Source organism: Etheostoma cragini, chromosome 8, assembly GCF_013103735.1.
Source record: "Etheostoma cragini isolate CJK2018 chromosome 8, CSU_Ecrag_1.0, whole genome shotgun sequence".
Lineage (NCBI taxonomy): Eukaryota > Metazoa > Chordata > Actinopteri > Perciformes > Percidae > Etheostoma > Etheostoma cragini.
This window is the reverse complement of record NC_048414.1, coordinates 4984746-4999816: the sequence shown is the minus strand read 5'-3', so window position 1 is coordinate 4999816 and position 15071 is coordinate 4984746. Positions and strand designations below refer to the sequence as shown.

The window sequence follows — 15071 nt, the reverse complement described above, 5'->3', positions numbered from 1 at the left end:
AATGATGATTTTGGGGGGTGTAACGGGCAAATCACGCCCTGAAATCAGTTTGATCGCTGTTTCTGACTTTCAGGATATCTTAATTTGAATCTGATGTGAAATTTATTAATTAATTTTGCTATAATTTCTGTCTTTTGAGAGACGGAGAGTATACATGGTTGCTTCTCTTTAACTATTTTACATTTTTCTTGATGAAAGTGCTTATTATTTGTCTCGTTCCCTTGTATGTTTGGTCATTTGTGTTTTGTCGTGCGAAAGGATGAATACTAAAGGTTGTTGTTGTTGTTTTTAAAGTACACCAACCCCGGGTTGTACACAGCAGCAGAGAGAAGGGCTGGTTTGGTATTTATAGCGGTACTGTGTACATTCACAGCCGCTTTCCTGCACTGCTGAAGTTGACACGTTAACACTCACTGGCTGCTATATTTAGCCCAGCCTCACAGTGCTGTTACTATTCCCAGCATTGTACATGAGGGGGCGAACGGTGCGTTTTTTTTTTGTTTTTTTTACAAAAGGGAAGAAAAAGTTCCCTTTTCACAAGTGATTTATTTTTCTGGTACATCCCAGTTTGTTCTCTGTCACTAATACCTGTAGTTAAAGGCCATCACGACTCGAAAAATAAAATGTGATTGCTTTTTATTGATATTAAAATTAATTTTTGACCAGAAACAGCTGATAATGCTGCTGGGTGCAGCCATCAGGCCTTAAGCTCTGACATCTGTGTGGAGCAAAAGGCCAGAACACAACAGGCTTTCTTAAATCAGGAATCTTATCCAACTCTATACATATTTTCAAGATGTCTGGACATACTGGTTACATAATACGATTAAACTCACACTCGTTTAATGTGTTTATCTATGCTTCACTCTAATGCTGCTGTCACTGTTTTTGTTAAGCTTTGATGTATTCTGGGCAAACCCTGCATTGGTTAACCTGCCAGATTCAAGTCTGTTGTGATTTCAGCACCAAGGACAGCTCCCACCAGGACAAATCCACACACACCTATAGGTTCAGAGTCACAGACAGCTTGTGAACATTGTGCACCCTGCATTTCTATGGTCCAGGAACTTGTTGTCTAGCCCACCGTGGTAGGTTGTCCTTTTCCCCTCTCCTAACATCATGAGGTCAAGGACGGATGTAAAGCAGATTTCTCAAGAAGCTGTGAAAAGACAACTGTGGTGCAAAGAAAACATGCAGGTGTTCTTTCACCAGACAAAACTACTGTAGTGCCACTTGTAATAATTAATGCAAACAAAAGTGCACCGTCTAATAAAACTCAATTAACAGAGAGACTATAGCACCTCCTCTCTTTTGAACATAGTGATTCTAGACTTAAGAAGACAGGAATGCAAACCCAACCCCACATTGGTATCTTGTTGTAGCATGTGGTGAATTTGAGTACTTTCGAGACGTCTATAAGAACCTTAATAATCAGAAAAACCTTTCAAAAACACTTTTCCAAGTTCTTTTTGGATTAGCAGTGGACTTCATAGCTTGTTGTTCTGATAACTGTTTGGTAGTGAGTAAAGAGAGCTTCTGTTAGTGGCCTCCAGGAGGTCAATTCTTCCTTTCTGTCTGTACATAAAGACATGGCTATTAACTGAAAATGACTGATGCTAGGGTTCCAATTATATTGATGTATATTACATGCAGCTTAGGACAATGTCCCGTCCAACCATCACAACAGCAGGTATTCAATACTCAAACCGTATTAGGTGCTGTCTGCTGGATCTGAAAACTACGTTTCCCTAAAAAACTGTTTTGAACACCACAAAGTTGGAGACATGCTTGCAATCTGCTCAAAAAGTTGTTGTGTTAAATTGAGTAGGCCAACTGTATCAGGAATAGGAACTCTAAGTTGAATTTGTAGTTACAGCAATGAATACACTGTATAGTTTTGCAGGTTACAGTTCAAACGTATCGAAACAGTAAGGGAGAAGTTTGGCATACAATTAACATACATGTTTTGTTGTGTTTTTAATATTAATGTATAATTATAAGAGTACCAACGCAATTTTGTTGTGATACTGTCAGACAGTAGTGCAAAGACAATAAAGCCCCTTTAGGTCTTATATTTGTTTAAACAGTTACTATTAAATTTGCATGTTAGCCAAAGTTAAATCAGCCCAGCAATGTTTTTTCCAACAACATAGCGTCACATAACACACAACAGTCAGAGTAGGCCAACAAGGAAAGCTGAATACAGCAGTGTGGCTTAAACTTAGACAACATTAAGATCATTTCTGATATCTAAATCACTACAAACATTTGGAACTTTAACCTTTGTAGATGTACACTGAGTGCAGGTTTTTGTCTCACACTGTAGGAGTATGAAGGCCTGGTTTTATCACCACCAACACCCTCCTCCCAAAGTTTGGTAATAAAGTGAGGAAACCCACTGAGTTCCGCCAAGTGCTTCGGGACTATTGATTTACCTTTACTTCTACTCTCACATGGACTCGTGCATTCACTCCTTGCTTCTTTCTCTTTCTGAGGGTCGTCTTCCCTTCCTCTCCCGCTGCGGCGGCCCACTCCTCCACCACTTGATTATTTTCAGCTCCGCCGTGTGTATGTGCCAGGTTTGGCTGGCTGGCTGGCTGGTTTGGGAAATACCTGGTCACGATCAATAAGGGGAGGGTTTATCTTGGTTGCATACCGCCCCCTATTGTCCTGAAAAGAGAACTTAAACACATAGACCTTAAACGCACCGTGATGCCTGTACCAAAATATGTATCTCTGCTGCAGTAACACCACCATCATACAAAGAGACAAAAAGACACCATGAAAGCTTTAAGTGACTCGTTCGGTTGAGGATAAAAATAGATCTGGTTGCTCTGCGAGGAAAACCCTGGTCTGGATCGCTCTCTAGAGGGGAGACTCTGCCAAGACAAGAGACCATCTTTTTTTCCTTCTTTTTTTTAAACAAGAGACGATTTCTGGATGGATAAGCTTCTTCTTTTATATTGTCTGCAGTAAAACGTTTCTGTATTTTTTAACAGTGTTGTAAAGCAGCAATGATTTCACCTCTATTTCTATTGTATTCATTCAATGAATCCGTTTTGTTTTTTGCAAATACATCTTTGTATAGAGACAAGATCATCCCACTTAAACTGTAATTTCTTTCTACACTGTCCTAGGAGCAATGCCCGTCCAACAAACACTGGTAATCTTTCTTCTGCATGTGAAAAAAGACATAACAAATGAGTTTATTTAATGTACTATGTACTGTACATGTACTGTACTGTCTTAAATAGCATACAGTGTAGCTTATTTAGCAGCTTTTGTTTATATCAAAACTGAAGCTGATGCAGTTAAATAAAACGATTGGTAGGTGCAAGTTTTATATAAATGGTTTGTAGCTTTTGTTTTTCTGAGGTAAAATTATATAGTTTCCCCTCTTCCAGTCGATTCAGAAAATTGAGTTTGCGAGCCCCTCGTCCTCCAAAGCATCCACCCACACACACCAGCACGTGTCATCACATGCAGACCTGTAGCACCCACAAAGAGCTGTGTATGTGTGTGTGATAGTGTCTTTATAAGAATCCCTTTTTGACCACTTAAAGGGGAAAATGTATTATTAATTTTTTCAGAGTAAAGATTAGAAATAAGATCTGGTTTTAGAGCGGAGTATTAGAAATAGACTATACGTTCGGGTTGTGGATTTGGGTTAAATGCGGATTGTGGCAGGTATAACTGGCTCAGATTAGTTCAAACTTGAATTCAGAAGTAGGTTTGACATCTTTTACATCCAATTACTATGTGCCACAGACAATTTACAGTTTATGACACAGAAGAATTGCAGTAACATAATCCAGCGCTTAATCTATTGGAAATGACAGCAAACATTTAAAATCGAAGATAAACTGAAAAAGGGTCTGTGGCTAAACGGTTTCACAACGATATAGGATAATGGTTGCACATATTATTAGGTTTACGTGTTATTAAGGAAGAATAGTGGGTACAAGCTCCATTAACACATTGATAATTATAAAAAAAGTGGATTGAAGGCTTTCACAAGTAACATAGCATATAAATTCTTGTGTTAAAAGGTGCACAGAGCCGGCAGAGCCTCCACCACCAGAGTAACATAAAGTGTTCTAAACATAGCTAGTATTTATAGCCCGTTCAATTATTGAGAGCCCAATTTTACTCTTTTCTACTTCAAAGTTGACACACCCACCCCCCGCAGCTTAACACACGCACACACGTGAGGGCAGGGAGAAGTGGGAGGCAGCGTTGATGCAGACATTTACAACAGAGGAGGCACATTTGTTTATGCATGTGTATTCTAAACGTAGATGCCAGACCTTGGGCTAAAATTACCCTCTCCTCACTCTGCATTGGTACAGATATAGGTACAAACAGGAGGAGAGAAAAGGAAAGAGAGGAGGGTGGAAAGGATCAATGTAATGAATGAGTGGGTTAGAGAGTGAATGCATTGCCAGAGAACAGAAAGGGAGACAAAAGGCAAGTCGAGTTTGGAATTGAGAAAAAGGACAAAAGTTCATACTTCCATACAAGTTTATGATAAAAATCCAATGAAGCATAATTATTGATTCATACAAAGTAGCATAGTCAGCCAATTCAACTTAAGCTCTAATAAAAATGACCAAAAAACAAGATTAAATTAAAAAAATGTAGAAAGACATGCACTCAACATGTTCCAAACAAGAGGATCTTTATCTTTTCCTACAACAACCTGACAAAAAAACATTTATCAGCTACAACTTGGCAGTCTTGTTTCACAAAATTACACTGAAAAATATTTTATTTTTATTTTTTTAAATGAAGGGGAAAAAACACTTAGATTTACTATAACTATCGCCTTGACCAAGATGTTAATGGGGAGTAAAAGTCTGAGCTCGTTATCGAACCCCCACCACCTCCAAAACAACACACAAAAACCTCATGTGCGAGTTGGTAAGTGAGACAGACGTGGAGACCAGTTAAAAAAAACAAATAAGAGTAGGTGACAAATAGTCCATCTTGGCGCGGAAAAGATCCTGATGGGATGCAGTTCAATGAGCAATATGTACTCTGTGTGTGTGTGTGTATGTGTGTGTGTGTGTGTGCGTCTCAGTAGATCCGGCCTCGGCTCCTGTTGCCTCTGCCTCCGAAGCCTCGTCCTCGGCCGCCTCTGAAGCCGCCACGCTGCTCTGAAGACCAAAACAAACAGGTCAGTATGGACATATTATTTATAACTCACCTGACCACTATTACATTTTTGAGGATGATACAGATATTTGAGAAGTTAAAAAAATTTGAATATTTGAATAGTCATTTAAAAAATTTAAAGATTGATTAATTTCTTGGCAAGATGTGCCAAACTGAAATGTTTTTGTCAACCAAACCTTTTAACAAGTCCTTACAGACACAGATGTGATTAGAAAATATATTAGTAGTGAAGCTTCTTGGTAGCTGAGTGGTTACAGTGCGTGCCGCAGCGTCATGCGTGACATCAGCATGTCATAACTCCTCTCTCTCCCCCATTTCAACAAAGTGAAAATGCAACAACAAAATAGTACAAGTAGCTCCATTTACTAAGTAACGAAAAATGTGTCAATTGATCAAATGTGCAGTTAACAATAAAAAAGGTGACAACAATAGAAAAAAATTGAAAGTGCCATGAAGTGCTCCTCACCATAAGTGAAATTGCCAATGGTGGCGCTGTACTTGCCGCTGGGGGGATTGTAGATTTGCCGTGCGTCCCTCCGCGGCAGAGGAGTGACCTGTTTCTTTGTGCTGCCAGCGGAGCCTATCTCCTCCCCTGACGGGCGCTTGGGCCTACAAAAAGACAAAGAAAAGTACATGATGACCTGATGGTGCCACAAGGACACATTGCTGCTTTATGTCTGTCTGTGTGTGTGTGTGTGTTATGACTGAATCATCGGGTGCAGACTTACGCTACTGCCTCTGACTTCTGAACTGGTTTCCAGGACAGCGTGATTGTGCTCTTGAATGATGGAGGGTTGTGAAAGAGATCCTGGAACAAAAAAAAGAAAAAGATTAAGAGACATAAAAATAAATAGAACCATTTGTCGAATGCGGAGCTTATATTTAATAAGATCAGAAACTAGGTACATTATAATGCAATACTAATAAACATTCCTTAAAAATACCTCTCTTGTAAAGGCATTGTGTAGTAGTAGTTGTAGCATCGAATACTTTCAATTATTGTCCACACTGTCAGAAAGGTACCGTCTTAACCTTTGTGTTATTGCAGTGGATCACATTATTTTTGTGAGATGTTTCGGCTTCTCTTGATACATACATAATGTGCAAAAAACATGTTTTAATATATTTCAGCTCAGGTACCCCCCCAGGGATAGCATGAAAACACCTTACCTTGATGAGGATGTTGATGTTGTTTGTGATCTTGAGGGCCACTACTTTGATCTTATTCTGATTACACAGAAAAGAAGAGTTGGTCAAATATTTCTGCTGCAGAACTCAAAACAACGTAGACGACTCAGTTTGCATTTGGGTTGACTGTATGCAATAACTTTCTACTTTTGCAATCAAACTTAAGTTACCTCTTCTGTTTTCAGAGCATCTCCTGTCTTGCCTTGCAGTGCTACTCGCAGCTGTCTGATGTAAACCTGCAGGCCTCTGGCAAAATACTGTAACCTGTTGAAACACAAATCCCATTCAATTATGTATAATAAGTTCCCGTTTTGGGGTAAAATGACCACGGTGAGCTAAACCATCAAACACCCGACGTGCTCATTTATTTTAGTAATTGCACTCCAGGAGACTCTTTGTGTGTCACTCCCTCACCTGATCTTGAAGTCTTTGAGTCGCTCAGCATCCACTTTCTCGAGGAGAAAGTCTGGCAGCTTCTTGCCCAGCTGGTGGAAGCCAAAGAGGAGACACTCCACGTAGCTGAACTGCAGTTTTGGCTCCTCGCCTGCAGAGTTCTCCCCATTCTCTACCTCTTCTGGTGGCAGAGGCATAAACTCCTACACAAACAGAAAAACATCAACAATAATGACTATTTGCGTGCCTTAATCTATTGTTAAACATTGTGAATCAATAAGGCTTACTGGAACAAAGGGATATATGGGATAGTTTATTATTCTACCAGTATTTATATTAACAAGTATTGTTAATTATTGATTACTACTTATTTTATTTAAAAAGTGAGAATGGACGGTCAGTCAGTCAACCTTATCTTCACTGTCCCAGAATTCGCTTACTAGCTTAATTTCATCTACAGTCCCTATGCAGGTAAATCCACAAAGGAGTTAATGGTCACGTAATTTGTGATGTTTCAGACATGATTCTGTGGTCTTTGTATTTCATAGAAACTAGAAATTAGCCTATGGAGGACATGTTTCGATAAATTGTTCTTTACCTTGAGTTCAACAACACTGACAGTAGAATTTGTAAAAATGCAGGCTTTTAAAGAAGGAAGATTGCCAGTTGCTGTAATCCTCAGACCAGAAGGGACATTCTGAACAAAGAAAGTGTTCTTTAATGTCCTAACAACTGCTATTAAAGTATCCTTAGTGGACCGGGGGCACAGAGTTGAAAGCTAACTAAAAGGATGCAACAAAACTATGAATGTAAAGCAAGGTAATGCTGAAATATACCAGTAGAATCTCAGAATGGATCAGAGGGAAAACTGAAAATGTACAGTATATCTTGATTTGCGTTTCCACTTATAGTCCTCCATGTTCAACAACAGGACAATCCGTTCTCACCAGCAGCTTGGTAAACAGCATGTTGAGGTTGGCCTCTAGCTTCTCCATGTCTCCACAGAACGGACTCATCTCAGCCAGCAGCTTCAGCACCTACACACACAGACACAGCTTAACAGATCCCCTCACAGTGCAAAGTGCTTTGCTAATGAGAAACAGTGTTGCGTGGTGCAGACTAATGACCCATTAACAACATGCAGTTGGCTGACACTTCTGACAGGTGGCTGCCATGCTGACTTTGTTTACTACTACAACCGCTCACCAAATGTCAGACATTAGGAGTATCGACCTCACACCAGTGGCCATATTCATTAGGCCTCTCAGGAATGAAACGCTGATTTAGGTGCAAATTAGACAGGTAGCAAATTCAAAACACTTTGTCAGTATAGTTAAGCACCATAGTTGCTGAATTCCTCCACAATTGAACCAGTGTGAAAAAATTCATTTAAGCGTTGCAACCCACCGATTCTACACTTAAATCCAACATAAAATGGGGGTCTGTATTTGGTAAAAGTCCAATTTATGATGAGGTGAATGATTATAGGTAAAGACTTCACATTTTAAAAGACACTTAAGGACCATGGGAATTAACAGGTCTACTTTTTGATCTGACTCGTGTGATGAATGAACACAAAAAAAAAGGAAGAATTTACCTCCAATTGAATGTCCAGCTCAGCCACAGGACTTGTCAGGGAACTGAGGTTGGGCAGGACGTGTTCACAGAAGTAGGTTACAAAACGTGTGGAATGGACATTTTTCTGCAAGAGAGGAGAAAACCATGATTAATTCACACAATAAACAAAAAGTAAAAAAACGTATTTGTCATGGCTGCATCATGCCTACATGATGAATAAATGTAAAAACTGTACTGTGCGTAGAGTAGCAACGATTTGTTGATTAACTGATTGTTCAATCGACAGATATTGTAACCGTTTAATTCCCCTTTAATGCAAATATGCCAAAAACATTCTCTGGCTGGAGCTTTATACTCATGATAACTGAATCTTTTTGCATCAAGCGATTCAAACACACGACCTTGTGCTTATAAAACAGTGACATTAACACCAGTTTCTAGACCAAGCCATCAATCAAAAAAAAATGACAGTGGTTAGTTACAGCCCTTAATACAAGCACCGCCAGCCCCAACGCCCAATGGCATCTGTATCCTTCAGTTTGGCTGATGAGCCATACTTGCATCATCCCTCTACATGGCTATAGTGCTCAGTTAATCTCTATAGCAGCAAGGACAAACAGCCACATCCCACCATTCACAGCCAGATAGTCTAACAGCTTGAACCCCACAAAAAACCTAGTGAATTCTCAGCTGTGTAAAATGTGTTATTTTGGAATCTTTTAGAATCATGCTGCCACTCAACGCAGTAATAGTCCTGTGATTGTCATTTGCGCTATATGTCGTTCAGTTCAGCACAAACAAAATATAGTTGGCTTCTGTCTAAAACTGCAACAAAATACATCTGATACAGTTTTGAGTTGTAAGCAGCGTATAACCTGCAGCGTAATACATAAAAAAGGCATAAAAAAATGCTGAAACATTGTAATCAATTTCAGCATTTTTTTTTATAGGCAAGTGAACTACATGGTTAATGTAATCACGGTGCAAATGATTAGCCTAATTTTTCACATTTTGCATTTATAATTTCAGTCAACACACAACTTGCCATATGATCGCGCACATCCACACCAACCTATAAAAATAATAAAATTTAGAAACATTAGTGTTTAAATTAGCCACTCATATGACATTACTGATTATATAGTGCACATACGTGACTTGTGTGTTGGGAGACACCTTTTATAGTCAAGACAGAAAGTGTCCTTAGTTTCACTTTCATTTTTGATATTTTACACATAAAAGGATCAACTTCAGTGCGATTCCAAGTGAATGTGAGTAAATATTGGCATGCAAATGTGTTTCTATGTCCCATTCATTGCCTCAATGCGCTGTATAGCTAATATGCAAATGTTTCAATTCAGCTACAGAAATGAGGGCAGATGAGAGTAGCAAAATTAACAGTTGCTGCTCCTGGCAACTGAAAGGAGTGTTTTTGTTAAAAACACCAAAAAGCTGTTAATTTAGTTTTCTAAGCGTTATTCTATCATTATGATGAACAATGAGCAAAAACACTCACAGAGCAATCTACATTTTTGAATCACAATGCCAAAAGGCTATGGTTCTGGCGGTTAAAGTGTTAACTGTTTGTTGTGTTTTAGTTAGTGAACAGGGTTGAGGTAAAGTTTATTGGTTGTACTCACAGAGAAGAGGGGCAAGGCCTGGCGCGTGCACTGCAGCAGGCGGTCAACAGTATCGGGATCGGCTGGGTTGAGGGCCTGCTCCAGGAAAGCCTGCTCAACCACCAGTTCCACAAGCTGCTGCCGCCCATTTACTGTCTGTAGCACCCGCAGGCCAGACACTACACGCATCAACAGCACAAATTCCTCCCCTGTCACATCCTCCAACACCTGGGAAGGAAGCAGAGAAGAAAAAAGAAACCGTTTATGAACAAGATGCGTTCCATACAGCCACATCCTTCTAACAGTGTTCACGTCAGTCAGTGAGTTTCAGCCAAATACTCATAAATTCATATATAAGTTTCACCAATTAACAAAATAAATGCAAGTTTAACAACAGAAAAGAAGTTTCAGACTACACCTATTACATAGAGTCAGCAAAATCACCCTCTAAAGCGGAAGTTTAAACACACCCTGATTCCAGTACAACAGATGTGGGGTGTGATACACTTCCCTTTGTTCCATTCCAACTGACACAGCTAAAGATCACTCATATATGATCAAAGAACACTAATAAAATCTGCGCTTTTTGCTAACCTTCTTTGTCTCTGCAAAGACGTAGTCCTCCACCTCCTTTGTCATGACGTCCTCAGGCAGGGTCTTCAGTTTGGTTGAGAGAAACTTGATGGCTCTTTCCCGCACTACGTCTTCTCCCTGAAGGATCTGAGAGAAGAGGCCTCCGAGAGTACCTGGACAAAAAAACATCACAGCAGTAGGCAGGATTGTGTCAATGCAAGTGAATAATTACAAACTCAAGAGGATAACCCATATCGGAACTAGGGTTGCAACAATTGTGCAATACACAGCAAGTTTATTTGATATCTCGTGTTTTCACGAGTATAAATTGGTACGATCACAACATACAGGATTAAATAATAAAAAAACTGGTTCCAGTCCTAAATATTTTGAGGGGCTATTTCCAAAAATAAAAAACTCCTTCAGCTCTAGAATAGATTCAACTGGCTGAGATGGATGAATTATGAAATTAGTAGGTGCAATTTACACAGGCAGTTGTAAATTACAGCCTTTGTTTCACATGGCCAATGAGACAGACCTTAAAACAACACAGTTTACAACAAACTAGGGCTGCATGATTATGGCCAAAATGATAATCAATTATTTTGATCAACATTTTGATCAGGATTATTCTCACGATTATTTGTTGATTTTAACCAAAACTAATTTTATCGTCACATAAGCTATTTATAACGGCAAGAGGGAGTGTGATGGATGCTACTCACAGAGAGACGGCTGATCATTATGAACGGGTCAAGCACAGGTCGAATGGCGGATGCACACATTGTGTCTATTAAATGTCTGTATCGTCACGTAGACAAACTTCAGAAGTGTGGACCGGCAGCCGCTGTGTGGCCGGGCGCGGAGAGTAAGACGAGAAAGTAGAAGAGAGACCCAACACAGACATGGCTTTACAGACGAAATGGGTCATGTAACGCCAAATTAAACCATATCCATACAGCATTGCAGCAGATGCGAGGACATTAGCACCGGTGCGTCCTAGAGGAGCTTACAGCTAACAGATGCTATTAGCACTGGTCACTGCTGTTGTCTGAAAAACAACGGACGGGACAAAATTTTGCATTCTGGTAAACTGGTAGACCTTGCGACAGACGTATAACCGACTGCTATCTGTTGAGTTTTCCTCCCGTTACTCTGTCCTCTGTGACTGTCTACATATTGAAACTAAGCTGCATGGTGCAGGGAACTAATTTGACTTGCATGTCAACAGACAGGGGTTTACGGAGCGCTATGCAAAAAAACTCAGCGTTCTATGAAATGAAAAAACTAAAAAAAACTTGATCAAGCAAATTTGATCGTGGGAAGTCAAAATCGTGATCGTGATTAAAATTCGATCAATTGTGCAGCCCTACGACAAACCATCACAAGAAGCAAAAGTAAATGTCAATTTGGGATTTGCCCAAGAAGGACGAGTAAGAAAGTTATTTTTTACAGTGTGCCCGTTAGCACAGCTTTGAGCTGGGCTGAATACAATGACAAGCATACAAGAGCATTATTTTAGCCAAACAGTGGGGGAAAGCAACACTTACCTTTAGCATCTATCTTGAAGATAGCAATAAGTGATGCATTCACTTGGTTGAACTCTGCTGTATCATCTGAATGCACAAAAATACAGATTAATCAGTAGTTATTCAAGATTTCTGTTAAAGAGGAGTAAAAAAATAATCCAGAGACAAATATGCTGTTGGGACTGACAAGCAAATCTGCTTTCGAGGATATCAAAGAAAATACAGTAACTTAAAAAAAGGTTCTGATATTCACGAGGGCTCATAGTTGTGCAAGTAAAACAGACATGGCTGTGTCTCTAGTATAAATAAGCAAAAAGAGACATCAAAAGTCTCCTAAGTGTGTAGCTTGAGGCATCCAATACCTGTCTGAAGGAGCTGGGTGAGAATATCTGCAACTCTGAGGATGTTCTCGCCAGTTGCAAACCGTGGAAGCTCCTTGATGGCCTGTCGTCGGATCTGAATAAAAACAAACATGCAAAAGACAGAGGGACTGTTGTGATGGAATACAATTACAATTGTGAAATCCATACAATCAAGCGAGAAACCACACATCAATTTGGGAACACATAAAACCTGAAATTTTGAACCCAAGAATATGAGGTACACATGCACATCGGTATCCTTTAATACTTACCGACACATCGTCATCTTCACAAAGATCAAGCTGGGCATTAATGGCTGAATCGGCCAGTTCTGGAAAGCTGCTGAAGAACTTGGGAATAAACTGTGCTGCCAGGCGCTTCTCCTTTGGGCCACCCTTCACGCCATTCAAGATTACTTGGTAGGCATCTTTGTGCTGAAGAGTCAAAAATCAAAGAGAGTTGGTCATTAAGTGTGTACAAGTTATATAGCAGTGGCATTACATTGCAATTCAAACTGAACCTCACAATATAATATGATGGTGGGGTATACTTGAAGTTTGGTATCCCAAATTCCCCATAACGTAACCCTATTTGTACAGGTCCTATCCTCTGACCAATCAGCTACTTAACCTTAACCACTCAAGGTTCAATGCCTAACCTCAACCAATTGGCGGGTCTTGGCATGGCTTTAGTGGAATTTGGGATACTAAACTGCAAGCAAAAAAGATGCAGTTTCAACATTGAAAGTGACTTTGCTCCAAAGCTCACTGCTTTTTTAGCACTCAAGGTGACAGCAAAACCGTCTAACAATAACTGTTGCTTACATTGAGTGTGGTGTACCTGGGTGTTACAGTTCACCTGGTTATGTTGAAAGCCCTGTATTTAAACATGTTTACTACAGGGAAAATGGCAATGCGCTGTCGGTTTATGCCTTATTTTACAAGTAAGGTAATTTAAGCAATTGTGGGGGTATTCCTCAGTCTGTGAAAGAATCTCTATGAGGTCCAATGTGGTTCTGGGGGAAATAAGCCTGGTGATGCCATCCAGGCTATAATTGGGAAACTATAAATTAATAAAATGGATATCAGAGTTTATATAATGTGCGCAATGGACAGTGATAACAGCCCAGGGTGTGTTTTAATGTAAAACATACATGTTTACTAACAGGAGAACGTTAACTATGTTATCTAAGTTCACGTTAACGTGTAATGTGCTCAATTAAAAAAAAAAAAAGTCATAAGTTTCTATCAACATCCAGAGAACCATATTCATAAAGGAGAAGTTACGATTAGTAAGTAAATAGCCGTTTGGTTGACTTAAAATAATGAATCTCGAGTTAGTACCGCCTATCGTAAGGGTCGCTATGGGGAGGCCATTAACATTAGCATGGTCACTACTTTAGCTAGCTACAGTTAGCCTAGCACGCACACAACAATGTTATGTATCGTGCAACGAAGTTAACAGACATAAAATAAGGTAATGCGGCAAAGAAATAAAGTTCTTCGCTAAATAATGTTGGCTTTTATTTACCTGGCTAAGGTTATCCTTAGCATCAGCAAGGACCCCGTAGCTCCGATAGAGATCCTCGATAGTGACCGCCATCAGCGTGCGTCCGCTCACAGATAAAACCGCCGATAAAAACACACAACAAAACCCCTTTCTGGTCGCTTTTGATCCCTTTCAGATGACTGTAGCTCAAACAACGCCGTATTATGTGGGATATATTTTCTTCAGAATGGGAAGGGGAGATGAAATTTCGAGAAGCCCGTGAATGAATATCCACCACAGTATGTCTTCCCACAATCCCTAGTGTGCAAGCTAAAATGCTACGGAACAAAGAGTAAAGCGCATGCGTAGGTGCGGCAAATCGCGTGAAGACTCGCCACACACGTGACCACTGGTGTACGCCGAATTGGTACGCAGCGTACGTAGTATAACCTCTTTCCAGTCCATGAGTAACAACCAGTTTTGTTAGTATGTTCAAATGACATAAATAGATGAGAGGAGGCGTATACTGACAGTGTAACTCCCATAGACTGTCTATGGTAACTCCCCGATGAACATCGAGTGCAGATTTGAGTCGCGCATGCGTCATTCAAGGACAAGTGAAAATGTGAAGATTGCGATAGTAATAATAATAATAATACATTTTATTTAAAGACGCCTTTCTTCGCACTCAAGGACGCCGCACAGGGAATTCATAAATTAAGAACAGCAAAACAAATACTATACAACAGTAAAACAAATACTATACAACAGAAAAACAAATACTATACAACAGCAAAACAAATACTATACAGCAAAACAAAACCAATACTATACAACAGCAAAACAAATACTATACAACAGAAAAACAAATACAATACAACAGAAAAACAAATACAATACAGCTAAACAAATACCAATACTATACAATAGCAAAACAAATACTATACAGCAAAACAAATACTATACAGCAAAGCAAAACCAATACTATACAACAGCAAAACAAATACTATACAGCAAAACAAACAGCTAAGCAAAACCAATACTATACAACAGCAAAACAAATACTATACAGCAAAACCAAAACCAAAACAACAGCAAAACAAATACTATACAACAGAAAAACAAATACTATACAACAGAAAAACAAATACAATACAGCAAAACAA

The 15071-nt window shown here is 39.5% G+C and overlaps 1 protein-coding gene across 3 annotated transcripts; it reads right to left on the bottom strand.

Annotated features, from left to right (window-relative positions):
- Window positions 1-4503: 4503 nt before the first annotated feature.
- api5 (apoptosis inhibitor 5) lies at window positions 4504-14264 on the bottom strand. 3 transcript variants are annotated; one of them, XM_034879276.1, is made up of 15 exons: window positions 13948-14264; window positions 12690-12851; window positions 12418-12511; window positions 12077-12142; window positions 10548-10699; window positions 9975-10181; window positions 9380-9406; window positions 8354-8458; window positions 7704-7793; window positions 6778-6959; window positions 6534-6627; window positions 6346-6402; window positions 5904-5983; window positions 5642-5784; window positions 4504-5156 (listed from the first exon to the last, which is right to left on the bottom strand). In XM_034879276.1, exons 1-15 carry the CDS (start codon window positions 14017-14019, stop codon window positions 5077-5079), a joined length of 1611 nt encoding a protein of 536 aa, XP_034735167.1. In that variant the 5' UTR covers window positions 14020-14264; the 3' UTR covers window positions 4504-5076. The 3 variants fall into 3 exon arrangements, with proteins under 3 accessions (XP_034735167.1, XP_034735169.1, XP_034735168.1); XM_034879278.1 differs by having other exon boundaries at window positions 5678-5784; XM_034879277.1 differs by lacking the exon at window positions 9380-9406 and having other exon boundaries at window positions 13948-14263.
- Between the last annotated feature and the right edge of the window lie 807 nt (window positions 14265-15071).

Bases quoted from the DNA above. Each gene is read 5' to 3' on its own strand.
- api5 (XM_034879276.1), bottom strand. From the start codon at position 14,019: ATGGCGGTCACTATCGAGGATCTCTATCGGAGCTACGGGGTCCTTGCT. The intron at 10,700-12,076 runs GTAAGTGTTGCT...TTTTTTGTCCAG, and splicing joins CTTCAAGATAGATGCTAAAG to GTACTCTCGGAGGCCTCTTC. The intron at 5,157-5,641 runs GTGAGGAGCACT...TTTGGTCTTCAG, and splicing joins CATTGGCAATTTCACTTATG to AGCAGCGTGGCGGCTTCAGA.